The following is a 27,635-nucleotide window of genomic DNA, read 5'->3' on the forward strand; positions in this document are numbered from 1 at the left end:
CATCGCTATTTATTTCTTTTCATTCATAAATGACCGAATGAAATGTGATGCATTCTCAAATATTGTGTTAAAACACAAAATTCATAACATATTGACTTCTTTATTGTCACTTAGTTTGAGGGTCAAGAGATCGACATGGATGACAAAGTGGGAATCTTCATCACCATGAATCCTGGCTATGCGGGCCGCACAGAACTCCCAGAGTCTGTGAAGGCGTTGTTCAGACCAGTGATGTGCATCAAACCGGACCTGGAGATGATTTGCCAGATATCACTATTCTCAGACGGATTTTTGGAAGCCAAGGTTAGTTAAAATGTTCACAACTGAATTAGTCGATTTATCAACAAAACCAGTATGATATCTGAATTCTGTGTGGGATTATTGTATGCGAGAAAAGTGCAATTTGTGCTCAAATCAGACATTAACATATCGTCACTGCTCAGGCAAAAGCCACCAACCCCTTGCACAAGTTTTGTGACATTGAATTTTTTTATTTATTAGGTTTGTCAACAGTGAATTCATAACATTTACATGGTTGATACTATCCCTAATTACAGACAGACACAACATTGATGACATAATGACATTTTATTCATAATAGAATGTTAAACAAATTATATTATTTGAATGAAATGTTTTCTATTATTACGCGGGTAGATAACACTTTGAAATTTACGTTACATGTACTTAAAAACCGTATTTTAATGTTTATGTAACATATTTTAGCTTTAAATTTTGCAGTATCTCTAAATGTGTGTGTTGGTTTGGTGAATTTTGCCTGAAATGCGACTAACTAACTAACTAACTAACCATCACTCCGTCCGCAGGGGTAGGCAGAGAGGACGGACCGCCAAACAACTTGGTCTCGACACACACTCCTTGCCTCATTCACATTCCTGCATCGCCTTATACATACTCTTCTCTTATTCTGACTCTTGACATGACCTGTCTCAAGTATCTGATTCACTTGATCGTGCCATGTCTTGCTCGGGCGTCCCCAACTTCTGCTACCATTCACATTTGCATCATATATTCTCCTTACACTCCTTTCTTCGCTCATTCGCTCTACATGCCAAAACATCTAAGCGTCCCTTTCTTAATCTTACTCATCATGCCAGCTTTGCATGCCTTGCGGATCTCCACATTTCTCACACAATTATACGTGGTTTTACCACACATACGCCTCAGGCGTCTCATTTCTACAGCATTCATTCTACTTTCATCCTTCCTCTGCCAGTTCCATGCCTCACTGCCATACATCAGTAGGTACCGGCACTCTATTGTGGACTGCTAGCATAACTTCTTTGAAAAAAAAATTGTTAACGCCAACTGCGTTCAGTCCTCTATTAATGGAGTTACCTGCATTTACCCTGCTTTCAATATCTCTGTCAGCCTTCCCATCCCTTGCAAACATACTTCCTAAATACACAAACTCATCCACCTGCTCCTCATTTACAACTATATTGCACACTGTTTTTGTACTCTCGCTTTCAAACACCATGACTTATTTCCATTCATCATACATACTTCATTCACCCTAGACACGAGAGACTGTAGATCTTCCATACTGTTAACAATCAGCACCGCATCATCAGCATACAAAAGGCGACGATATGTACATTTTATAAAAGAATATGTATTATAATATACTTCAGGTTACTAATTTCTCATTTGATGTTTGTTTCCTACTTGTGTAAATGTAAAAAAAATATGTCTTGACTTAATTTACATAATGAAAGCAATTTAATAGTTTTCTTTGGAATAAGTTGAATAAAAGACCACACTAAGCGTACTAAACTATAGAACGTCGGATAACCATTGTCTGTTCTGTACTTTCCAACTTGTTGTTTAGGTGTTGGCCAAGAAAATGACAGTGCTATACAAGGTGGCCCAGGAGCAGCTGTCGCGGCAGTCCCACTACGACTGGGGCCTTCGTGCCCTGACAGCCGTGCTCCGGATGGCCGGGAAACTGAAGAGGGCCACTCCAGACCTGGCCGAGAGCGTTGTGCTTATGAGGGCTTTGCGGTTAGTATTAACTTGTTGCGATACCACTAAAAAACTAATTCTTCGACTCTTCGTATTTGTCTTCATCATGATTATCTCTACAAGCCTAGGAGATTCAATGATGACGAAGACCATCTCTAAGAAACCCTCTACTCTTGCTGTCTCTGTCTGGTTTCTAATGCCCTACGATGCAGAATTCTACTCCACACCGTCCAGTGGTATGCAGTCCGCAGAAACTGAAAGACTCTACATGCCCTAAGAAAAATAAATTAATACTTAAAAAAAATTATTTACCAATTTCCCATCAAAATGTATTTTTCCATGGATTTGGTTCCACAGCAATCAGCTGAAGATGATAATAAAATGGCCATTTTCAAATATACAATGCACAATTCATCCCCTAACTACACTCAGCCTTCTTTTGGTAATGGAGTAATGTTTGCCACTTATGTCCAGCCACCTAATCACTCAAGCGATAGAGATTTTCGGACTTTCGATTTTGGATTCCGCTGTGCTAAATCCAAAGATTGTACATCCAAGTATTAATACAGAAACATAATATTTACGGCTTATTGTGGTTTAAAGTCAACAAATCAACACATATTTCACAGTTAACCTTTAGGTTTTATAGAAAGAAAAAAAAATCGTTTAATTCATAAATGCGTGAATTCTGTGTATTAGTCCCTGAAATAGCCCTGACTACATATTTAGGGCAATATTGAATATTATTATTTATGTATGTTGCCTATGGTCTACTGGAAATGTCTGAAGTCACATACATTAAAATAATGCAAACATGTAAAAAAATGATTAAAAATTTTTTGAAAACAATTTAAAATGACATTCACACGCAGACTTTAAAATACAAAAGAATAGTCTTTCTTAAAATGGGCGATAACGCCCCCTTGGCTTGGCTTTGATAAGGCTTTCAGGGGGGCAGTAGAAAGCTCAATGAAAATTAGGGGGCCTTCAGGAAATCTAGAGGGGCGATGGCAGACAAATTCTTTATATAAAAATCCAACGGAATCTAACTGAATTAAATAATAATATTTTGTTTTACTTCCTTATAATAAACACACACGAATCTATGATTATGGTCGGTTGTTTCAGTGATTTTTTATAGCATTCCCATCGTCGCATTTGTGTGAACGTGGATTTAGAGCTGTAACAATGTTGCTAACTAAAAAGAGAAATCAGCGCCAAGTTACTGAACGCAGCGACTTTTACGGTTAATAAAAATACTTATAAATATGATTAAGTATGAGTTTTGTTTCCTCTCATTGAAACATTCTTTGATCTTAGACATAGGATATGGGTCACACACCCTTTGTATCAAATTCATCTAATAATGCATGTTTAAAAATGATATTTGCAATAACTGTTAAAAAATATGAGGGACACTAGAATTTTTTTGATATCAAATTTTGGCATGGTCGAAATTTTCTGTGATCTAGAATATACGATGATAGGAACATTAGAGACATCTTTTAGTATTCAATAGAAGCTTAATCAAGCTAGCGACTAAACATATTAGCTGATTGCGGGAAGTTAAAAGTAAATAACACTTACCTACAGTTACTCGAATTTGGTAGCTGTAGGTAAGTGTTATCACTACCTTTAGGTTTGATTGTACCAACACCATTTTCTTCTATAATTATTTAGTCACCATGATATAATATTATTGAAATCTTCCTTCTAGTGACATGAACCATCCCAAGTTTGTGTTTGACGATGTGCCCCTATTCCTGGGGCTAATTAAGGACCTGTTCCCAGGCCTGGAGTGTCCCCGAGTCGGCTATCCGGACTTCAACGCTGCCGTGGAGTTTGTTCTCACGGAGAAGGCCTTTGTGCTTCTCCCTCATCAGGTAACGACAAAGTACAGTATGCAACTGAATCAGAAGAATTATAGGACATGAACCATTCCATGTTTGTGTTTGACGATGTGCCGCCGTTCTTGGGGCTGATTGAGGACCTGTTATGTGAATCAAATAGTTTTATTCTGTACTCTTTAATAACTAATAAACAACTGCTTAAATACAGGGTTTTCCAATAAGAGGTGTTATTTTGATGTTCAATCGTAAAAGATCAATGGTTTCGTTGCTTGTATGGCACGTAGCGCCGTCTTGTTGAAATTAAACATTGCCCAGATCAATACCATCCAATTCCGACCATAGAAAATCATTAATCATCTCTCGATAGCGCAATCCATTCACCGTAACTGTTGCTCCAGCCTCATTTTTGAAAAAGTAAGGTCCAATGACTCCGCGGACCATAAACCGCACCAAACAGTCACACGTTGAGAATAGAGAGGCTTTTCAACAATAACTCTTGGGTTTTCCGAGCCCCGGATGCGACAATTTTGCTTGTTGACGAAGCCACCGAGGTGGAAATGGGCCTCATCACTCAAGATGATTTGCATTTGATTCACTCAAGTGAATTTTAATAATTTCAATGCGTTGTTGAAGCGTGTATCGTTCCATTTTTATTAATGTGTCAAAAAATGACAGCTTCAAAAGTAACATCTACCGAAATAGCAGGCTATTCAAAATAACACCTCTTATTGGAAAACCTTATGTATCCTTGTTGACAAGACAGAATGTATGATCAATGTGTGTTGATATTGGTTTTAGATTGATAAAGTGGTGCAGATGTATGAAACCATGATGACACGCCACTCGAGCATGCTGATTGGTCCCACTGGCGGAGGGAAGACAGTTGTCATTGAGGCGCTGGTCGATGCCCAGACATACTTGGGACTTCCTACTAAGATGGTCATACTCAACCCCAAGGTATTTTTAACCTCTCAGACAAAGACATTTATATACTATGTGTTCCTTTGAGAACTGTCAAAACCTGATAATTTTTGTGTTATTTACGAGTTTTGCTAAAAGCATCATAACTCACGTCTTGGGAAACGTAGCCTCATTCTAAAAAATGTTTTGGAAAGATTATGAAATCCACTATTGCATTGTGTTGTTATAAGTAAATATTTGCGTTTCTAAATATATATTTTATGAAAATGTCAAAAATATGTAAGAGTCGATAACCATTATTTCAAAGCCGTGAAAAATGTACTTTTTTCTGAGTATCATAAAGAAATAACACTTTTTATATTGAAGAAATATAATTAAAAACTATAAGTCACCTCAAAATATTAACCGTCCAAACTAAAATATTTTTAATAAATTCTTTAGAAACGCAATAAATTATGAACGAACAACGTGACAGATTCAATCGGCTTAGATAATGCAGTTCTACGTTCCATAGATATTGTTGAATACAGACGCGTAGCGTTATTCATTATCGATACTCTGTTTTTTAAATCATGGCAATCCGTATACTAGTGATGGAAATAAATCGATTTTTGTAAAATCTCGCGCGTTTACGTGAAAAGACGTTCTAATGTCTTGACCGCTATTATCATATTTACGTCATTTGACGTTCTAATGTTCTGAGTGGTTAAATGAATTTTATATAATAATGCCAAATTTATTGATATGTTTGCGTGGAGAGCGCTGGTCACTTCACGATGGCCAACATTGATAGGCTCCCGGTGACAGCTGTCTTAGCAGCCATTAGCGTTACCTATGTCATAGCCAGATTCGAACTTGCTACAACGTCATTATGATGTAGACAACACCACTGCCTGGTAAGAAAGTTACCAACGTTTACCAGGTGCCTACCAACGTAATTAAATACCCAAGTTGTATTGTTTGAGAGCAAGTCAGTAATTTTTTATTCATGAATTCACTCCCCTCAATCCCTTTGAACTAGATAATCGTGCTCTTCACCTACTATACCACTAGAACCTGTGATAACTGTTATTATCTCAATTTTTTTCAACAATTATAGAACAAAACGGTTTATGTCTGCGGTTTATTTATACAGGGTGGGGCGAAAGTAATCACCCGACGTTCTTTTGCTGAAATATTTTTTTTTATGATAAACTGTTTTTGGTACTGTTTGTTATTCCGTGTTCTTGCGGAGTAAACCGATTCATGTGGAGTGGAATCAGAGTGGAAGATACTACCAGTATCGCCCTGGTGTAAGACCACCATTCAGAATTGAAACGTTGCTCCAAATGGCTTTAGCCGTGTTTAGTGACTAGATCTGAATAGCCAGGTACTTCCCCACCTTCCTCTTTCCCTTCCCCACTTACCTTCAGCCTCACAACATCCCCCAATCGGGGATGCCATAGTCTCACTGGCTCCAGACGTTGGGACTCTTGTGAGGTATTCAATGTAAAAAAAAAAAAAAAAAAAAAATGTCTTGTAGATTTGTATTCTGCGTTTGTTTACTTCACAAATGTCAAAACCGAATTGACAATTGGTGCCATTTGCAAAAGTTATAGCGTTTTCTAATAGGGTGATTACTTTTGCCCCACCCTGTAAAAGAAAGACGATTTACTTTATAAGATATTTATTGTGAACTTGATATATGTTCAAAGTCTCGCGTCAAGTGACGCTCCAGACATGCCAATCTAGTCATCATGTGATAGCTGGCGTTGGGACAGCTACCAACATAATGGATACATATCAACAGTGAAAATTCCCACTTGCTTCAGTTGGAATTCTCGTGCGGTATTCACATATTTAAAAAAAGGACCATCCTTTTTCCAGGCCTGTTCCGTCATTGAACTGTATGGCATCCTGGACCCGGTGACTCGAGACTGGACGGACGGCCTCTATTCGAGCATCTTTCGCAAAATGAACCGGCCCATAGAGCAGGACGAGCGGCGCTACTCGCTGTTTGACGGGGACGTCGACGCTCTGTGGATAGAGAACATGAACTCGGTCATGGACGACAATAAACTATTGACTCTGGCAAATGGAGAAAGAATCAGACTTGCATCTTATTGCGCATTGCTGTTTGAGGTTTGTAGTCAACTATTATTTAATCACCTCACTTTGAGACCTCTACACTTAATACCCAAAAAGTAGAAAAATTTCCACAGTCAAAATCTAGCGATGAAGATAGCTGAATATGTTTAATTGACCTGTCACCAATTTACATAAAAGTTTTATGTAAATTATCGACATCTGTTTTCTTTCAAATCAGTGTAGATCACACTTCTACGTATTCCTCTGTTCAGTAAATAAGTTTTATCCACACCAAATTCATTAAAAAAGTTGTTGTTTGACTTTAAGTCCTTGAATTATAGGTATGTTTTTATGTGTTTATGTCCATAATGCAAGCTTTACTATTTAGGTGGGCGATTTGAACTACGCCTCCCCCGCCACGGTATCGCGCGCCGGCATGGTGTACGTAGACCCCAAGAACCTGGGCTTCCAGCCGTACTGGGACCGCTGGCTGGCGATGCGCCCCAACATCGAGGAGCGTGCACAGTTCACGCAGCTGTTTGACCAGTTCGTGCCAGGCGCCATCAACTACATCATCTTTGGCATGTTCGGCTTGCAGCAGCAGGCGCCGCTCAAGACTGTTGTGGCGCAGACCCCCCTCAATCTGGTGAGAACAATTATACACGGTGTCCGGAAATTCATAGTACAAGCAGGAAACTGTTGAGTCTACAGCACATTTGGAGTCTATTTTGTGGTATGTATGTCTAACTTTTTTTTATTAACACCGTGGTTAAATCCTGTAACCATAACAAAAAGCCATCATGAAAATTTTACTTATTTAGATCCTTGTACATAAACCAAATTCTTAATAATCTAAACAGCATGTCACTACAACTTCATTCCAAAACCATAATTGTTTAAATTCACCATTATTTCAGGTGGTCCAACTGTGTTACATGATTGATGGATTAATTCCTGCCTTAGAAGATCCCGAAGATAAATACACTGAGGATATTGTCAACTGTGTCTTCATCATTGTGAGTTACATATAACTTTCCTACGTCTATTCTTAATTAAAAAATACCAGTGGTGGTTCTTTCCAAGTGTACAATGGGGACAATCCCCACCAGATATTCTTGACATACTAAATTTTAAAAAATTGTCGATGCTTTGTCTGCACTGAAATGAATAAATTCTTTAAACATAAAAGCAATTAACATTTGCAGAAATATAATATAAAAATTTACAGCGGATAATTTTGAAGCAACAAGCATGTTGGGATATTCCAATATGTTCCTCAGAGCATTTGGGTATGTTCCCTGCGTTTCTTTTTCGATCGTAAGCAAAACCTCACATGTGCACTTGCTTGTACACTTCAAATAGCTGAAGGACAGGTCATTAAATCCCCCTGTTGCATGTTTCAAATTAAGTTTCATGATAACTTCCAAGATTGTTTATTGTATTTTAAGAACAGATATTGCATTATTTTTTATTTATTTTATGTTTAAACGTCTGATTAGGTGCGTGACTTGTCCATTTTGTTTTATGTTATATTCTCCGGATAGTGACATTTCATAACACATAAAAATGTCAATTTCCACCATCGAAGAAGTGCTCGAACTGCCACTGAAAAATACCATTCATGATAATATGTATTTTTCAAATCATTTAAGCAATGTGTATTTTCTTTCAGTCAATGTATAACTCCCTAGGAGCATCTATTCTGGAAGAAAACAAAGCAGACTTTGACAACTTTGTCAAAAAGAACTGTCCAATGATGGTCGTGGATGATCACCCAGATAAGAAGGCAACAACCAGTGAGTCATGGAACATTAATCTTCTTCTTTAGAAGCTTCCTTATTGCCGAAGATCGTGACCCACACCACAAGTGTCCCGGTGAACAAGGCTCCTCCACTCCTCATCCTACGCTGAAACATCCAGTCTTTGAGTATATCCATATGTTTGATGATACATCCTCAAGTCCTCATAAAAGTCATTCTATCTTATTTTCTATTACACTCAGATATATGATATAAAGAGTTTTAGAAAAAGAGAACACCAAGCTTACTCTTTACAATTAAAACTTTATCATGGAAATAAATATGTTTAAAAATTTTAAATTGAATGTGTAGCTGGAATATTTCAATATAAATCTCTGTTCTAACAGATTTTGTAACTAACATGATATATTATATTGTCTAGACCAGGAGTCGGCAGACCGCGGCTCTTTACATAGGTGTTTGCGTCGCTTCACCTCCACTCAATCAGACTTACGAGATCGAGCCCCTGAACAAACTTTGACTCGAACAGCATCAGTGTTGCCAACCCCAGGAGGGGTCCAGGATACGATAATATTCTCTCTGGAAACTATTAAATCAATTCTTTAGCCATTCCCCCCCTCTCCCCTATTATACTGCTCTCCTAATACATTTGTTATCCTATTTCCTTGACAACTTGGCTCTTCGCATTTCAAAATCTGCCTATCCCTGTTCTAATCTAACCTAACCTAACCCAACAGGTTAAAAAGACCCATGTTGTAGAAGGGAGGAAACACGGGCCAGCAAATCATTGCACAGTCACAGTTAGTAATTTTATTTGTAATAATCTGTGTGTTCTATTATAGAACATTTGCCTCGCACATTTCACACTCTTTATGAGTACTGCCTGGATGTGAAGAACAAGTGCTGGGATGCGTGGGAGTGGCTGGTGCCCAAGTACATCCACGACCGCTCCCGGAACTTCTCAGAGATCCTGGTGCCCACCGTGGACACGCTGCACATCACGTGGGCCATCAACCTCATGGAGGCGGTGAGTCGCACCACTCTATTCACTGTCATCTCCTACTCTCTATTAACAAGTTTTGCTTGTGTAATTATACACCCAAATTTACGATTGTGTATTGGTGCCTATGTATACACTTCTGATAATCATGTCCGTGCCAAACGTAACTGAGAAACATCCTTTTATCTTGCTCAGTCCTACTTATTGTTTTTAGCGATAGAGGGACAAGTTATACGATCGTCGAATTATTCGTCATTGAATATTCAAAAAGTTTTTATCAATTTATGTGTTGTTTTTATAGCATAAACTAGAGCTGACCTGTGAAAGATCACCTTATATTATAATTGTTGGATTTGTGAAGCTATTTGTAAATTATTTGCCTCAGGATCATTGCCTTTCAAAATCATTTTTTGTCTACAAATTAGAGAGATGTCAGAAATTTACCTTTCGAATGAACACAACATTAGTAAAATATGATTTAAGATTTTCACGGCCAAAAGTATTTTTGTTATTTGTTTTTGGGGTGTTATGCCGTGTTGCGCTAACTCCTTCTTAAGCCAATGTTTCGTACAGCATTGCAGTGTCCATCATCATCACAATGTGTCACATCTGTGATGATGTGACACATCTGCCCTGATGATGGATATTTTCTTTAATGTGATGGACATATTGGACATATTGGTTTGGATGGTTTGTGGAATAAGTACGCAAGGTAGGAAGAAAGGTGATGCATGGTGGGATGATGAGATTAAAGCACTGGTCTCAGAGAAGAAGAAAGCATGGTTATGTCTGATTGCGGCTGGCAGTGCTTCCAGCGAAGAAAAGTATCGAGCGAAAGAAGTATATAAGGAATGTAAGAAAAAAGTAAGAGTTGGAGTGAAAGAACGAAAGAAACGCCTGGAAGAGGAAGAAGGAATGAAAATGACAAACCATTTCCAAGAAAACATTAAGTTGTTTTGGAAAGAAGTCAAAAGGTCCCGGAGTGGCCCAGAAAACGGAAGCATGAAAGTGATAAAATCAAAAGATGGAAAAATGTTGACGAATGAGGAAAAAATAAAAGAGAGATGGATGAATTATTTCGAGGAAGTCTTCGAAAGCGAAGTGAGTGACAGTGATTCCAGCGGTGAATCAGATATGAATGACGATGGAGTGAATGTTACCGAAATTAGCATGGATGAGATAGAAAGTTCGATTAAATGTATGAAGAATGGTAAGGCTGTCGGGTTTGACAATATTGCTGCTGAATATTTTAAAGGAGGTAGCCGTATAATTCTCACATGGTTGTGCAATCTTTTTAACCAATGTTTAAAGGAAGGTTATACGCCTTTAGACTGGAGAAGGGCTGTGATAATGCCATTATACAAAGGTAAAGGGTCACGTATGGAATGTGGGAATCAGTTGGCAAGCTGTATGGTAGAATTTTGATTGAAAGAGTAAGAAAGGAAACAAAAGATAAAATATGGGATGTGCAAGGTGCTTTTATGAGTGGAAGGGGGTGCATGGACCAGATCTTCTCATTGCGTATGCTCACTGAGAAGTTTCTGGCAAAAAACCAGAAACTTTTCTGTGCCTTTGTAGATCTACAAAAAGCTTACGACCGAGTCGACAGGAAAAAGCTATGGAAGGTGTTGTCCAAGTATGGAGTGAATACATATCTGACTCAGGCAATCGCGTCTCTGTATGAGGGAAGCGTTGCATGTGTTAGGGTAAACGGTGGTTTTACGGGGTGGTTTGATATCACAAAAGGTGTTAAACAAGGCTGCGTAATGTCACCGTGGTTATTCAATCTATGCATGGATAATTGTATGCAAGAATTGAAAGAGGTGGGATTGGGCGCGAATTTGAATAATTTGAAAGTATGTTGCCTGTTGTATGCTGATGATGCGGTGCTGATTGCTAATAGTATAGAAGATCTACAGTCTCTCGTGTCTAGGATGAACGAAGTATGCATGAAGAATGAGTTAATGATGAATGTAAGTAAGTCTAAAGTAATGGTGTTTGAAAGAGAGAGTACGAAAACAGTGTGCAATATAATTGTGAATGAGGAATACTTGGAGCAGGTGGATGAGTTTGTGTATTTAGGAAGTATGTTTACGAGAGATGGGAAGGCTGACAGAGATATTGAAAGAAGGGTAAATGCAGGTAATTCCGTTAATGGAGGACTGAACGCCGGTGGCGCTAACAAAAAACTGTCCAAAGAAGCGAAGTTAGCAGTCCACAACGGAGTGCTGGTACCTACCTTGATGTATGGAAGTGAGGCATGGAACTGGCAAAGAAAGGATGAAAGTAGATTGAATGCTGTTGAAATGAGATCCCTGAGGCGTATGTGTGGTAAAACCATGTTTGATCGTGTGAGGAATGTGGAGATCCGCAAAGAGTGCAAGGCTCATGTAAGCGTAATGAGTAAGATTAAGAAAGGGACGCTTAGATGGTTTGGGCATGTAGAGCGAATGAGCGAAGATAGGAGTGTAAGGAGGATATATGATGCAAATGCGAATGGTAGCAGAAGTCGGGGACGCCCGAGGAAGACATGGCACGATCAAGTGAATCAGATACTAGAGTCGGGCCATGTCAAGAGTCAGAATAATAGAAGAGTATGTATGAGACGATGTATGAATGTGAATGAGGCAAGAAGTGTGTGCCAAGACCGAGTTGTTTGGCGGTCCGTCCTCTCTGCCTACCCCTGCGGAGAAACGGCGTGATGGTTAGTTAGTTAGTTAGTTAGACATATTGATCTTGAAGACTGGTAGTTATGCTGTATGTTTTCTCAATTTGTGTATTTTCACATTTTAACCTTCCAGTTAGTGAGTTTTGGCAAACTTAACTGTACATGGGGAGTGAGATTTTTTTTGTTCATTTTTCTTATTTTTTTAATATATTATCATAGATTAACTAATAATAATCTAATATTTTGAATGAAAACTTCATCGATATCAATCCGTTTTCATCAGTTTTGGTAAAAAAAAGTAAATTTTTTTCATTAAATATGACCATACTCGGCCATACTCTTCTGAGCATTTTTTTCATTTCGCTGCACAGTTTCGGCCATACTCGCAAAGAGGTTAAGAATATTTTTCATTATTGCTTTCCAGGCAAAACGACCTCTTCTTTTGGCTGGCGATACGGGCACATCAAAAACTGCAATCATTACCAATTTTTTGAGGGGATTGGAGTCCGATAAATACGTGAGCAATACATCACATTTATTTTATCCTCTATTGACTTTCACGTCAGGATTCACATAATTTAAGGCCTAGTTGCTTCGTAGAAATTCAAATGTAACATTGTCATCAAATGCCATTTTGTTTTTTTTACGTTGAAAGATTCCCAAAAAATTCCGATTCTAAGTCCGTTTCAACAAATTATGGACAGCAGAAAAGGACACCTATCACGTTGTTAAGCTTGTCAGTTTATTACAATTTGATAGATAGCTGGAATGCACCTAGAATGGTCATTTGATGACAACGTTACATTTGAATTTCTGCGAAACAACTGGTCCTAACTGTATTGAAATTCATTATTTATTTGTTTTCTCAGTTACTATCACAGTTGAATTTTTCATCTCGAACTTCTTCAATGGACGTACAACGCAATATAGAGTCTTCCATTGAAAAGAGGACCAAGGATATATATGGTCCTCCTATCGGGAAGAAACTTCTGATTTTTATTGATGACATGAACATGCCACAGGTAATAAAACAGACCTATACTACACATACGTCATGAAATCTTTCATGAAACGTCGCAGAGTTTTAATAAAACTTTAACATAACCCATCCACCGATACCCATTAATAATCCGCACACACAGAGCTAAGCCTAAGGGCCTAACTAATAACTGTAGGTTAAACATAGATATCGACATTTGTTTATAGATGATTGATATAGATAGTGGTCGAGGGTTAATGCTCTGAACTAGAAATCCAGGGGTCGCAGGTTCAAATCAAGTGTAAGTAAATTTTATTTGATCAAGTTATTTCACAATTTATAATAATATATATGTAGTGTATTTGCGGCACATTCCAGAGTGGAAGATATTCTCAGTAACGCTCAGGTGTAAGACCGCCTTTCAGAATTGAAAAGTTGCTTGAAATGGCTTTGGCCGTGTTTTATGACCAGATCTGAATAGTCAGGTACTTTCCCACCTTCCTCTTCCCATCTCCTTCCCCTCCCAATTACCTTTAGCCTCACAACATACTCACTGTGGCTCCGGATGGTTGGGAGCAGTTAAAACAAAAGCGTGAAAACAAAACACCCTACGATGGCAACACTATCTTTTTTATCTATAGCGAAGAGATTTGGAACATCATAAATTTACTTTGTATACCTTTGACATCTGGACTTGGATATACCTTACCTTGTACCAGAATGTACCTTCACCTACTAACTACCTAGCATCATATTTTTCTCATGGTACGAGGCAGCGTACCGGTAACAAGAGTCGTACGATCATTCATACGCTTACCATTCGTACGAAAATATTGAGCTGGTACGGTGGCTCCTGCTCTTAATAAAATGAGTCACGACCTATCGCTACCACACTGCGTCAAATATTGAGCTGGTACAGAAGATCCCGCTCTTAATAAAATGAGTCATGACTCATTGCTACCACATTGCATCTGTTTATTAGAGATGACAATCTGTCTGTTAACAACGGATTGTCAATCAGATGAACCTCCCTCCTTTGCATAGAAACGAGTATGTTTATCAGTACTATACAAGACGCCCAGTTTTTTGAAAGCTAGATGTTCGATCTAGAGGATTTATTTAATATTTGCTCTTGTTATTCAAAATATATAATGCATGTTTTAGGTGGACACTTATGGCACTCAACAGCCTATTGCTCTTTTGAAATTGCTGCTGGAAAGATGTGGTTTTTATGATAGAGGCAAAGATTTAAATTGGAAAAATTTAAGAGACATTGGATATCTGGCAGCTATGGGTAAAGCTGGTGGTGGGCGAAATGAGGTACAAACATATACATATCTACATAATTCTTTACAGATATTAAACTAGCATAGTAAAGTCCTGTTTTGATCGATCGTTCCGCATTTTGTCTCTCTGTAAATTTGTTTATACGTTACGTTTTTGGTTCAAGATGGTAGCCATTGTAATTATTCACTAAAAATTATTTTTTCAAATGTGAAATCATTGTGTTTATTTGGAATTTCTTTTTCGCATTTTTTCAATATGATGGTACCTACCCGAAGAACGTTTGAAAAAAGAATTTTCATTGAGATGTGATGTTTCTTTAGACAAATTGTATAATTCCTCGTTTGAAAAAAAAAGTTACAAAGTATATTATTTATATTTAAGAAGATAGATATTTAAGTACCTACCTACTTACAAATCTTAAGATTTCAGTGGAAATTTAGGTTTTTGTTTATGAAATAAGAGAAAATTAGAAACATACTTTTTTTGACGCCAGGTCTATTGTTCAATATTAGTTTAGAATAGGGTTCAGAATCGTATGAACTCCAATAATTATCACTTTCGTTACTACAATTTTTTAACTCTTTGCACGCGGCCGTATCAACTGTTGTTACGGCAAAAAGTCTATACTCACACGCGGCTGTATCAACAGTTGATACGGAAACTTTGACGGCCGATATTCCAGCGCTCTTTCGTCATAAATGTATTTCTTGCTCACTTGGACATTCGTAGAACTATCACGATGCTGACATCTACAAGAATTTCTCAAAAATAAAATTGTATTTCATAAAAAAAGATCGATAATCAAGTGCAAACTTCTCAAACTTCTACTAACTCGTTATTTCCTCAGCACTTTTATTAATCATTGACACATTCTTTCTTTAGAACTCTTTAACTTACATGTTTATTTTTTTTATGTATTTATGAAATATTATTCATCTAACTGTGTTAACTCTGTCTAGTTTGTTTTAAAATCTATGTACACCCTTCATTGAACTCGCTATTAAATGCATATTCTTACGTAAAAATAAGTTCCTTTTTTTTTATTAATATTGTCTTCCCCGAAATGAGTTTTATTAAACTCACTCATGATATATAATCAATATTATTGTTATTATTTTGTAATGTATTATCACTAAATAAATAAACGTACTTCAAAAAAGTACGATCAACTAAAATTAAAAAAAAATTCAAATGCAAAAATAAAAAACCATTGGTCGATTCATTTTTTTCTAACTAACGAATAAAAGAATGAACAATTCAAAATCTGCCTTTTCTAATGGCTTAAATTTTCTGTCTCAGGTGGATCCCCGTTTTATATCAAAGTTTTCGGTGTATAACCTGGCGTTCCCTTCAGAGGCAACCCTGACACACATCTACCTCTCGGTACTGAAGGGGCACTTTGAGGCTTTCTGCCCTGAGGTACAAGCCATAGCACCGAAGCTGATTCAGATGACTCTGGATTTGTACAAGGTTTTGTACTCTATTATTCAATATATATGTACACGGTGTCCGGAAACTCGTAGTACACGCGGGAAACTGGTGAATCTATATCACATGGAGAACGATTCCCAATGTGATGTACTACGAATTTCCGGGCACTATGTATAACAATATTTTTAAAGGCATTATTTTTCATAAGTCATAATTCCAACATTATCATTTCATATCGATGGATAATAAAATAGTTTTACCTACCAATAAAACTTATATTATGTACCTAACCTCATTTAAAACCTTTATTGAGAGAAGCATTCTCAAATTCCCTTTCGCGTGGCACTTTCCCGCTCTTTTTCAGCACCTTGTGTTGGACAAGTGGTCACCAGATGCTACACAAAAGTAAAGCGTCCCCTATGCGACTTTTGTTTACGGCATTCTTTCTCATTAGTTCTCACCAGGCAGTGATTGCCTAGGTTTTAAATGAGGTTAGGTACATAATATAAGTTTTATTGGTAGGTAAAACTATTTTATTATGTAGCCTGAACCGTCATTTAAAACCTTTATTGAGATCTGTTTGTTATCGACTGGTGACCACTAACGCTAATGTGATCTATTATAATACGTCAAAAAACTGGAATACCTACTCACGTGTTACAGTGGGTGGAATAGGGAGGCTACAGACAATGCCCTATTTACCTCTAGGGGAGTGTTAACTTCCCTTCTGTAGAATTTGGCAAAGGTGTCCCGGCTCCTCCAGTTCCCTCGAGCCAGGATGTCATCCAATCTAAAATTATCCAGCCAGTTAAGTGACGCCACTGCTGCCCGTACACTTCCCGGGGCAGCTGTGATCTTAGCTTCTTCTAGAATTGTTTTGACCCAACGGGCGATGACTGTTCTTGAAGCTGCCTTAACTGCTCCCGATGTAGTGATGAAGAGTTCTGTTAAATTCTGCTTTGTTTCCCTCCGTTCTTTGGAGGTTTCAATCAGTTTCTTAATCCAGTATGCTGGGTCTATATTTGGCTGATTTCCGTTTCTCAACCTCCAACCTGACTGTTGGTATGTAGCAGAGTCAGTTTTGGATCCGAAAACTGGCCATAACGAGACCCCTTCCTCATTTATGAATAGTTTGTCTGGCGAACACTGTAACAAGGTCAGGTCATGCACTCTTCGTCCCGAAGCTAACAAAAGTAAAGTCGCTGCCCTTCTCGAGACTTCAAAGAGACTCAACTTTTTGGGTGGGTTAGCTTCTAACCAGGTCAACACCATTCTGGGATCCCAGATAGGAGGCTTAGACAGTTTAGGATGCTTTAATGCTGCGGCTTTGAGAACTTGTCTGACTAGAGGGTGTGAGCTTAGGTTTCCTTCTTCCGGGCTACTGAAAGTTGTTACTACCGATTTATGGAGTCGAATTGTGCTGGGAGAGAAATTGTCTTCTAAACTAAGATCTGTTAAAAATCTTGCCAGGTTACTTCCTGTAGGGACATTCGGGTTTACCCCGTGATTTAATGCCCACTTTTGCCACCTAAGCCATGCCGGTTTGTATGTTTTAAGTGTGGATTCTCTCCAACCTGACTTTAAAAATTCTTTCTGTTTGTCCGACCAATCTGTTAATGACTGACTCCACCCCGGCACTTCCACACCTCCAAAATAAAATCCTCTACTTGTGGAGGGGGTTTCAAGGTTCTGGTGTCTATCAGCACTTCTGTCAGGTTCATTATGGTGAAAGGAGGGCTCGTCGCTCGACTTTTCAAGTCTGGTCTCCAGAATACTTTCTTCCATCTCGGGGCTACAATCAGGTATAGGCCCTTGGCCCGGTTGAGGTGTGCGAGAACTCTCGGCATGAGGCACGGAGGGGGGAACACCCAAGCTAGAGGAAAATCCCACTCTCGAGTCCAAGCGTTGACAAAACTTGCCTCTTTGTCGAATACATTTAGGGACACATAATCTTCTACAACGTGAGCTGTCTCCGATGCAAACAGGTCTATAGTTGGTCTCCCCCATTTTGCAAAAATCAATTTTGTTGCTGCTGGTAAAAGATGCCACTCCGGAGGTTCGCGTTTTCTGGAGAGTTGATCTGCCACCTCGTTGAACCTTCCTGGTAGGTAGTGAGCAGACAGTGAAATGCGATACGTGTCTGTCATCTGAAGGACTTGACGAGTCGCTTCGAGCAATGTCTTGGATCGTGTGCCGCCTTCGTTGCGAAGGTACGCAACCACCGATTTGTTGTCTGACTGGATCAGGAGACCCGAGTCTGACAGCTCTGGCCCGTGAGGAGTAAGTGCTGCCAGCACGGCGAGCATTTCCTTGACATTGCTGTGGAGAGGTTGCTGTGTTTGGGACCAAGCTCCACTCAATCTGAGGTCGTCTAGCTGCGCACCCCATCCCCAGTCCGAGGCGTCGGTCGTGAGGGTATGACGAATCACTGCTTGATGCATTGGTGACCACGTCTGCAGGGACCTGCTCCACCATCTCAGCTCCTCTATCGCTGTTCGAGGAATGGGATGGAGTCGTCTCGGTTTGAATGCAGGCAGCTTGCGACTGGCACACTGTAACATGCGAAGGTTAAGCCTGCCTCTATGAATGGCGAAACTAGCAAAATTGAGGGTACCCAAGAGGCTCTGGGCCTGCTCAAGTGACCACCTTCCTAGATTAATGTATTGTTTCAGTAAATTTGTTATTTTCGCTATTTTAGTTTGCGGGAGGCCTTTTAAGCCGTCCCTTGAATTCCATGAAATTCCCAAATATTCAATTTTCTGAACTGGACACAGAGTGGATTTACTGAATTGTATTATCCACCCAAGAGTTTGTAACATTGAAATAGTTTCGAATGTATGCATTTTCAATATATTTTCATTTTGATGTACTATCAAAAAATCATCTAGGTAAACAATTATTCTGAGACCTTTGTCTCTTAATTTTTGCGCTATCCAATTGGTAAGTGAAGCAAAAACCTTTGGAGCTGAGGCTAGTCCAAAAGGCAAACATGTCATTTGAAGCAGTTCTCCATTAAAAATCAGTCTCAAAAAACGGCGATGATTCTCATGAATTGGAAGGTGAAAGTAGGCTTGAGAAAGGTCCACTTTAACCATCCAGTCGCCTGGTTGAATAAATGTTGCAACCTTATTAACATTAATAAGTCTGAATTTGCTAATAGCTAAGAAATTGTTCAAACGACGAAGGTTGAAGACCGGCCTAAATGACCCGTCTTGCTTCGGTATGAGAAACATCCGTGACAGAAAGGAAGGCGATATTGAAGCTGATTCCAATATCTTTTCCTTTTTCATTTTGTCTATTTGTCGTGTCATTTCGTCTGTGATTTGGGTTTTATAAGTTGAGCTTACCGTGTCTGCCACTATACTTAGAGGGGGTTTCTGCCGAAAGGGTAGCTTGTACCCTCGCAACATGGTTAGCAGTGCTGGTGGTGCTTCTAACTCTTCCCATTTGCTTATGAAGTGCTGCAATTGCCCCCCCTGAAACGCCTTCTCCGGATAGTCATAGCCTATCCTTGTTGCCAAAATTCCTTCTTGGTTTGGCTGGTCCCCTCTTGTCCGCACCTCTTGCATCTTGATTAGATCGCCCTCCGCGGGGGGCTTTGTTGTCTCGGAAGGGCTTGTTGTCCCGAAACGTCCTGCTTTCCCGAAAGGGCCTGCTCTCACGAAAAGGCTTCCTCACTGGCACTTTCTTGGGCATCTGCGAGCTGGTTGATGGCTGAGGGTCGAAGCTTGAATGTGGGAAGCATTTATCCAGTCCTCCCATCCGCTGAATCTGGGATTCTAGCTTCATTGGTTCAAAAAGATAACCCGCTGCTGGAGGAATATTTTTGACTGCCTCCCGTACGTAGCGGCTCTTTATCTCGTTAAGGATTGCATCCCTACGATGCTGGATCGCATTTGCTCTCCTTCCACAGACCATCTGCAGGACATCTTTGGTCACTGTCTGATATTGCGTATCCGGGGCAAATAGCGACTCCACTTTCTTGAAGAGGGAACCTGCTGACAATTCCTTGCCTTCCTCTGCACTCCAGTTTACCAGTTCCTGAAGAGATTTCTTGAGGCACTCATTTTGCTGCAACAGGGCATGGCTTAGTGACCCGCAAAATTTGTCAAGTGACCCCGCGTATTGCTCTGCCTTATTCAAATGCAGAAACTCTCCATTAACCTCCAACTGGTTGAACATGGGGTTGGCCAGGTATTTTCTTACGACCTCCCCATACCTTACTTCGTTCCATTCAGGCGAACCGAAGTGTTGTAAATCTTCGATTTTCTTTACGCGGTTTGCGTCCGCCTTAGGAACTGTAGGTTCCTTACACGTGGTTTCCGCCATCGATAGGTTTAATTCCTTGAATTCATGATTAGGATTTACTAATCCCATCCCTAGCGAAGATCGCGAATTTCTCTCCACGTGTATCTCTTGATCTTCCGATGATGCGTCCTCGTCGGAATCCAAGTTTCTCCTATCTTCGTATGTTTTAGCCGCCATAAAATCCTGAATAAACGAGCTAATGTGCTCCACTTGAGCCGTGAGTTTATCAATGCGATGTTTTTTCGTAGATTTGGTCGATTTCGGCAACTTTCGTTTCGGCTCATTTTGTTTTGGCAAAATGATCTTGTTAACTTCTTCTACCGTCATCTCTACCGAATCGGATGATGACATCTCGGAGCCACTCATTGTTAAATTGGACAAGAAACCAAAACACAAAACACAAGGTACACAAAACACAATGTAAATAAACAAACAACACAAAATGGCCGACGAACTGACGAACTTTTCCGTCGTGTTCACCACGTGTTTTATCTTTTTAAACAGTTAAAAATTATTTCTGTTTTAAAAATACTTCGAACAGCCTCGCTGTTATAATATTATGTATTATCTTGAAATAATTATACACTTAAAATAATTATATACGGGAAAAATCGTTATAAATTCGGAGCTACTTCGCAACGACAACGCCAGCGACGGAATTTAAAACGCTAATGAGAAAGAATGCCGTAAACAAAAGTCGCATAGGGGACGCTTTACTTTTGTGTAGCATCTGGTGACCACTTGTCCAACACAAGGTGCTGAAAAAGAGCGGGAAAGTGCCACGCGAAAGGGAATTTGAGAATGCTTCTCTCAATAAAGGTTTTAAATGACGGTTCAGGCTACATAATGCTTAATAATTGATGAATGAATTTATTTTACACCTTTGAAACAATATTAACTTCCTTAGGTTGTGTTTCATATCCTCTGAGTAGTGTAACACCACCTGTTGAGCAAACGGTGGTGTTACTATAAAAGGTTTGATTTTATTTATTCTTTTTAAAAAAAAAAAAAATTTGATTTTTATAAAAGGCAAAAAACACAGGAAACATTGTAAAACAAAAAAATCTATTAGAATTACCATTTATCGTCAATGTTCAATCAATAAGTTAATTATGCTATGATGCCAAAACTGATGTTTTATGTTATAAAAATGCGCACATGGTAACATATTTTTCTTTTTCCCTAGATAATAATAGTTGACCTGCCGCCCACCCCCTCAAAGTTCCACTACATCTTCAACTTGCGCGACCTCTCCCGCATTACGGCTGGCATGACCCTGACGCACCCCAAGTATTTCGACGAGGTCAAACTGATGGCACGCGGATGGAGGAATGAGTTCTGCAGAGTCATCTGCGATCGCCTCATCAATGTTGATGTAACCACATACTTTTTACTTTCAAAGTTCGGGTTGTTTCACAAAATTTGAATAATTTGTCAAATTTCAAAGTCCATTTTCAAGTTCTGTGAAAGTCCACAGAACTTGAATAAAACTTTCACACACCTAGAAAAACCCGTTCTAAGTCTTCTTTGAAATTAAGGTGATCCAATTATTAAATGGCTTTGAAATTCGGGTGTAAACTTATTGCGCTTGCCGTGATTAAGCTAAAACTGCTTTGTTACATCAGGCTCCTGTCTCAAATTATCTAGAACGATTTTCTCCGTTAAGCTTGTCTATTTTATTTTGTGAATCTCTGATCCACATTCCAAATTATCCTCTCGTTTATCAGTAAGGAATTAGCATAAACCGGGTGCAGATACAGAGAGCACTCTTTTCTATATATTTCTATTGACGCCCATACACGCGACAGTTCGATTATATCCATTGATTCTAAATACAGTTGAGTTATAAAAATATTCATTGTTACAACATTAACGATGTCTAAACCATCCACTATTTTAATTATTTTAAAAGGCACTTACACATTCCTTAAATAAATAAAAACAGTATTTTAATATATAAAAAGCTTCACGAATAATCTCCAGTAATTTGGTGAGTGACTTTCACAAAAAACTGTAGACACATCAGAAAAAAGGTCATACGGTTAGTCGTTACGTTATTACGCATCATCGCATAGCGTAGTTGATTTTTTTTACAAAATCCACTGAGTCGCCGAGCGAATGTGTACAAGCAGCGGTGTAAAATGTTATAGAGTTCACCTTCACCAGAATCGTGTTCTTATGAGCGTTTTACACAAAACGTTTTTGCCGTCTTTCCATACTTTTTCAGTATGGAAAATAGGACCTGTTTGATACTGATTTTTGCTCAGTTTAGGCGCAATATTGCACAGGTGTCATTGTTTTACGTGTTATGTGAAAATGTTTCATGGTTATTTCAGAATATATAAAAATAATATTTAAAAGATTCGCATATATTTTTTGATATTTACTTCTATAAATATTATCTATGATTTTTTAACGGTGTTACCATTTTTATTAGTGTCGTCCCAAAATATTATTTCTTCTTTGATGGCGTCTCTATACTACATTTGCAAATCTGTATGAAATCGTAGGAATGAAAATAATGACTGTGCAAAGCAAAAATAATCTATCGGGAAATAAGTGAATGAAAGTATTGGTATGGAATAAGATTTACTGAAAGTGTTGCGTTTAATATTAGTGTCGTCCCAAAATATTATTTCTTCTTTGATGGCGTCTCTATACTACATTTGCAAATCTGTATGAAATCGTAGGAATGAAAATAATGACTGTGCAAAGCAAAAATAATCCATCGGGAAATAAGTGAATGAAAGTGTTGGTATGGAATAAGATTTACTGAAAGTGTCGCGTTTAACCCTGTTGTATTTTTTAAAGTAAGGACTTTTTACATTCAAATTAATTTGGATTGCCACACCGAGCAGGTGTTAATGGGGATTGCGCTGGGTGTGTATTGCTCTATTGTGATATTGTTTTGTTTGTAGGATCAAGCTCTGATGAGAGGTCACATAGCTGTACAGGTAGCCAAACACTTCCCTGTCGAGAAGATTATAGAAGAAGATGCTCCCCCAGTCATAGAAGAAGGAGATGGTGGTGAATGATTACCATTTTATTCAAAACCTTTCTATATTTATTCATTGAATACTTAACTCTTTCAGACCGTGTGTATATTTGAAAACACATAAATTTGAGATATTTTTCCTCACTTTCTAACTGGTTTTCGTTTTCCAATTGCTGGTATAACTGGCTTTGCACATTATTTGTTTGATTGATTTTCAGCTATAAATTTCGATGATATTTTTTTTTATGGATATTTTTTATGTATTTAAAAAAAATTATGTTTTTGAAATACAGTGCACGACTTGTCATTTTATGTGAATCACGCCCTCTGAGACCTAATGTTCTTTCAAATGAAAGTAGCAATAACTATTCAAAAAAAAATTCAAATAACTCTATCAATTGCTATCAAGTATCAAATATATTCTACCACTGCCAGTTTTAATTCAGGTCCAAAAGGGTTAACTAATTACCGTAAAACCAAAAACTTTCAGAACCAGGAGAAATCCCTTCTGGCGCCCCCTTACCAGTTGGGGATGTTGCTGGAGAAGATGAAGAAGAGGAAGACGAAGAAGAAGAGGAGGGAGAAGAAGCTCCGAGGGAGCTGACCACCGAGGAATACATTCTCCGGGATCCTCTGCTCTTCGGAGATTATCGAAACTCCCTCAATGAAGATGAACCTCGCTTCTATGAAGATATGTTGGACTACGAGGCTATTTTTTCGCTGTTTCAAGAGGTAAAACTTATTATTACCAGGCTCTCGGAGTAATTCACTTATTCCAGTTTTATGCTGGTAATATCCGTTGATTACCTAATTCTTGACACTTCATTTCTGGCAAAGGACACTTAAAAGTTCCGTAAATAAATAAAAGAGTATTTTAATATTTTATAAAAAGTTTCACAAATAATTTGTCAGTTGGTGAGCTTTTTTGACAACAAAACTGTAGGCACATCAGAAAAAGGGTCATACTAACAGATAGTTGCTACGTTATTATGCATCATCCCATTGCCTAGTTATCCACCGAGTCGCCAAGCTGTTGATTACCTAATTCTTGACACTTAATTTCTGGCAGAATAGATTGCTAAACAATATTCAGTTTCAGTCAATGAGTTTGCTCACAAAATGTGGTTTTACAAGTTGAACTGAACTATTTAAGTCACTCAGAAATCAATACCGGCACAATAACAATGTGCATTATTCTGAAAAATTATCGAGGTAGGCATAATGAACCAGATAAGGAATGGGCTGTGGCCCAGGTTTGAACTTGTAGGAAAGCTGTATTCTGCTCTCACATGGAGTTTGTAGTGCAAGTTTTTCTAATCCAAAGGGCATATTAGTTCATAACTAATGCCAGTTAGTTCTGATTGAGTATGAATTAGAAAATAGCCAAAACCCTTTGTTTTCAGATCTTAGAAGAGTACAATGAGCGCGGCAACAAGATGCCCCTGGTGCTGTTTGAGGATTGTCTGGAACACCTGACGAGGGTGCACCGGGTGCTGAGGATGGACCGCGGCCACCTGCTGGTGGTGGGCGTCGGCAGCAGCGGCAAGCAGTCCGTCATCAAACTATCTGCTTTTGCGGCAGGTGATTACCAAGCGTAACTTAACATTACATTATTGCTGGGTCACCCAACATATAAACTAGTTAAACTAATTTAAAAAAAATTATTTAGTTGAAAATTGTGGAATGAACATTTTATGCTTTTCTTGAAGTATATATACAATGTTAAGTTGACTGAAATGTAGGTACATATACAAAAAAATATCTGACATATCATTTTGTTTCTTTTAAACTTTTAACCAACGAGTTAAAGTAACGGAGGCCACTAGGATCAAAAGCTGCTGTCGAAGAACTTGACTGGGAAATTATTTTGCATCCGCCCTCTTCTCTTGTTCTTTTTTCATCAGATTTTCTTTTTCCAACAATCTTTGAAGAATCTTTGAATCTCTCTTAGAAATTGGCTCAACTTAAAAAAGCCTAGTAAAATTTATATTTTATTATATTTTTGTATTTTTGATTAGTTTATTTAAAAAGTTTATTAATAATTGTCTTTTCAGGTTGCCAAACTTTTGAAATAGCCCTGGCCCGCGGTTACAATGAAACAGCTTTCAAGGAAGATATGAAGCGCCTTTACAACCAGCTCGGTGTGGACAGAAAGAAAACTGGATTCATATTTTCACATTCACAGGTCCTAGTAATGTCTAATATGCGTTCATACATATGTGAACCCTTTACTTACTTGCAACCACAGTTATTTTTCTTTCGAGGTTTTAATTTGCTAATGTTAATTGTTCACTGTAGCGCTGCTGCATTCACTCATACTCTTGCTGTAAGCCTGCTTGTTTTTTACACATAAACTAACAGAACTCTGTCGACAGAGCGGCAATCCACACCCTCACGTAGCTACATGCAAGCTTCATGACTCCTGCCATCCACCTGTTAAAAGCCTAAGCATATCGCTGCGTACACGTGCTGAAAATAATGGCTGGTACTATGCTAAATTTAAAATAAAAAAAGTGGGTGTGTCAAGCCTACGCAAGACAGAAGTGAAACTTCTAGTTTCAGCTGATGCTTGGCGTGGCGCAGTTCGCTGGTGTCTGAGAGAGAGGAAAGAAGAGAAGAGAGAGAACGTTCGTGAGCGGCTCCCCCACCTCAACAAGGTTTCACTTCAAAAATGCCACAGCCGAGAATCGAACCTCGCTTAACTGATTGAAAGCCAACCACGCTGAGCACCAACTGTAAGCAAAGCCGCATAAATTGATTATATTATGTAGGTTCTGAAAATATGAGAGCTTGTTATGTTTTATAATGTTACCTACATCACACCCAAAATATAATATATTTTTAAAAATAATGTACAATGTACAGAAATAGAATCCCACACAAGATCGCGTAGTGCGCTCTAGCGAACGGATATTTTATCAGAGGGAGATAGTTTTAATTTTTTTTTCTGTAAATTATTACATATTATCAAAATAAATAAATTAATTAAATAAATGTAATACAATTATCATAATATACGGATTAGATAATAATTTTAATCCAACACAATAACGCAAAGCGCGCTCTAGCGGAGTAATGTTTTATCACAGTGAGATAAGTGTTTTTATTATTTTGCAATATTATTTTCTTTTAAAAAATGTTCTGACCTACTAAAAAATAAGATATTGAATGAAAAAGGCGTTAAAAACAAAAAAATAATGTGCGATGGCCGAGAATCGAACTCGGATCAACTGCTTGGAAGGCAACTATGCTGACCATTACACCACCAACGCCAGTTGTCGGGATGAGCTAAGAAGCATTTATATGTTACTTCAAAACTTTGACTAGATCAAATGAACTTTAATCGGTGGTGGGGGTACCCGCATTTTCGTTTCGGTCATGAGTCGGTTTTACTCCGGTCCTCGAAATTGCATGACGCGCGTAAAGAAGTTTCACTTCAAAAAAAATACCCAGTAATCTCGCAGATTATGGAAGGAATGAATGAAATAAACTGTTTTTTCTGCCAATTCTTTTGAGGCTATGAACAATGTACAATTGATATTTATTCCTACGTATGATTTAATCCAATATGATTGTTGTCTTCGGCGACGTCGGATGTAATAGTTGGCCAATGTAACTGATTAATGATGGATGACATTATCACAAATGACAGAAAATGTACGCTTTGTGGAATAACCTTTGTACGCCTGACCACACAATATTTTTTAAGCATCTATGAAGTCCCTCTATAAACAGTGTGCCTTAATTTACAATATTAGAATTTGAATGGGCATAGAGTTGACTAATGATTGTTTACCATGTTCAGGTTGTAGAGGAAGGTTTTCTGGAGCTAGTGAACAACATCCTAATGATCGGGATGATCCCAGCTCTGTTCACTGACGAGGAAAAGGATGGAATCATTAGCTCGGTGAGGAGCGCCGCTACCGAGGCTGGCTACTCTGCTGGGAGGTAAGTGGTTGTTTTCTATGTCTAAATTGTAGTGTTTTCTTAAGTCCCATCTACCTGAACCTATTTGGTCTATGACAACCATAATCAACCTGCGGCCCGCCAAGCTTTTGTATATAAACATCTGATAATCAACATATAACCATCTCAACATCTAAAATCACACAATTTTAATGTTGACATTATTATAATTATTGTGAGGTGTAGTTAACGTAACCATACATACAGTTTTGTACGAGATCTTCATGGTTTTCGGTATGTAGATACTCTGTGCAAGTTTTAGCACTCCATGGCACTTACAGTCTTCTTGAAAACTTGATTTTATGTAAATTAAAAAATTTGTTATTGAAAAAAAATTCCTTGGAAAAATGTAAAACAAATTGACGATTATTATTTTTGACACGTAACTTTGAAGTAAATTTAATTTTTGATTTTTTT

General features: G+C 38.3%; 2 protein-coding genes across 2 annotated transcripts in view; one reads left to right on the forward strand and one right to left on the reverse strand.

Moving 5' to 3' along the window:
* Dhc98D (Dynein heavy chain at 89D) overlaps positions 1–27,635 on the forward strand; it is a 138,157-nt gene that overhangs the window by 87,019 nt on the left and 23,503 nt on the right. Inside the window, exons 34-52 of the mRNA XM_089639143.1 lie at positions 115–303; positions 1,853–2,025; positions 3,704–3,869; positions 4,635–4,793; positions 6,624–6,878; positions 7,213–7,470; positions 7,742–7,840; positions 8,497–8,620; positions 9,427–9,611; positions 12,677–12,769; positions 13,122–13,274; positions 14,396–14,551; positions 15,818–15,988; positions 21,444–21,632; positions 23,176–23,284; positions 23,743–23,984; positions 24,656–24,833; positions 25,307–25,437; positions 27,058–27,200. Of these exons, the coding sequence (XP_089495269.1) occupies positions 115–303; positions 1,853–2,025; positions 3,704–3,869; positions 4,635–4,793; positions 6,624–6,878; positions 7,213–7,470; positions 7,742–7,840; positions 8,497–8,620; positions 9,427–9,611; positions 12,677–12,769; positions 13,122–13,274; positions 14,396–14,551; positions 15,818–15,988; positions 21,444–21,632; positions 23,176–23,284; positions 23,743–23,984; positions 24,656–24,833; positions 25,307–25,437; positions 27,058–27,200 (3,173 nt within the window). The remainder of the gene's footprint in view (positions 1–114; positions 304–1,852; positions 2,026–3,703; positions 3,870–4,634; positions 4,794–6,623; positions 6,879–7,212; positions 7,471–7,741; positions 7,841–8,496; positions 8,621–9,426; positions 9,612–12,676; positions 12,770–13,121; positions 13,275–14,395; positions 14,552–15,817; positions 15,989–21,443; positions 21,633–23,175; positions 23,285–23,742; positions 23,985–24,655; positions 24,834–25,306; positions 25,438–27,057; positions 27,201–27,635) is intronic.
* Positions 17,415–19,651, reverse strand: LOC149418658 (uncharacterized). Its single transcript, XM_089638613.1, has 2 exons — positions 19,297–19,651; positions 17,415–18,501 (listed from the first exon to the last, which is right to left on the reverse strand). The coding sequence occupies exons 1-2, from the start codon at positions 19,516–19,518 to the stop codon at positions 17,563–17,565; spliced, it is 1,161 nt and encodes a 386-aa protein (XP_089494739.1). The 5' UTR covers positions 19,519–19,651; the 3' UTR covers positions 17,415–17,562.

This window comes from Hesperophylax consimilis, chromosome 13 (genome assembly GCF_061612785.1).
Source record: "Hesperophylax consimilis isolate HC1 chromosome 13, BYU_Hcon_1.0, whole genome shotgun sequence".
In the NCBI taxonomy this organism is placed as follows: Eukaryota; Metazoa; Arthropoda; class Insecta; order Trichoptera; family Limnephilidae; genus Hesperophylax; species Hesperophylax consimilis.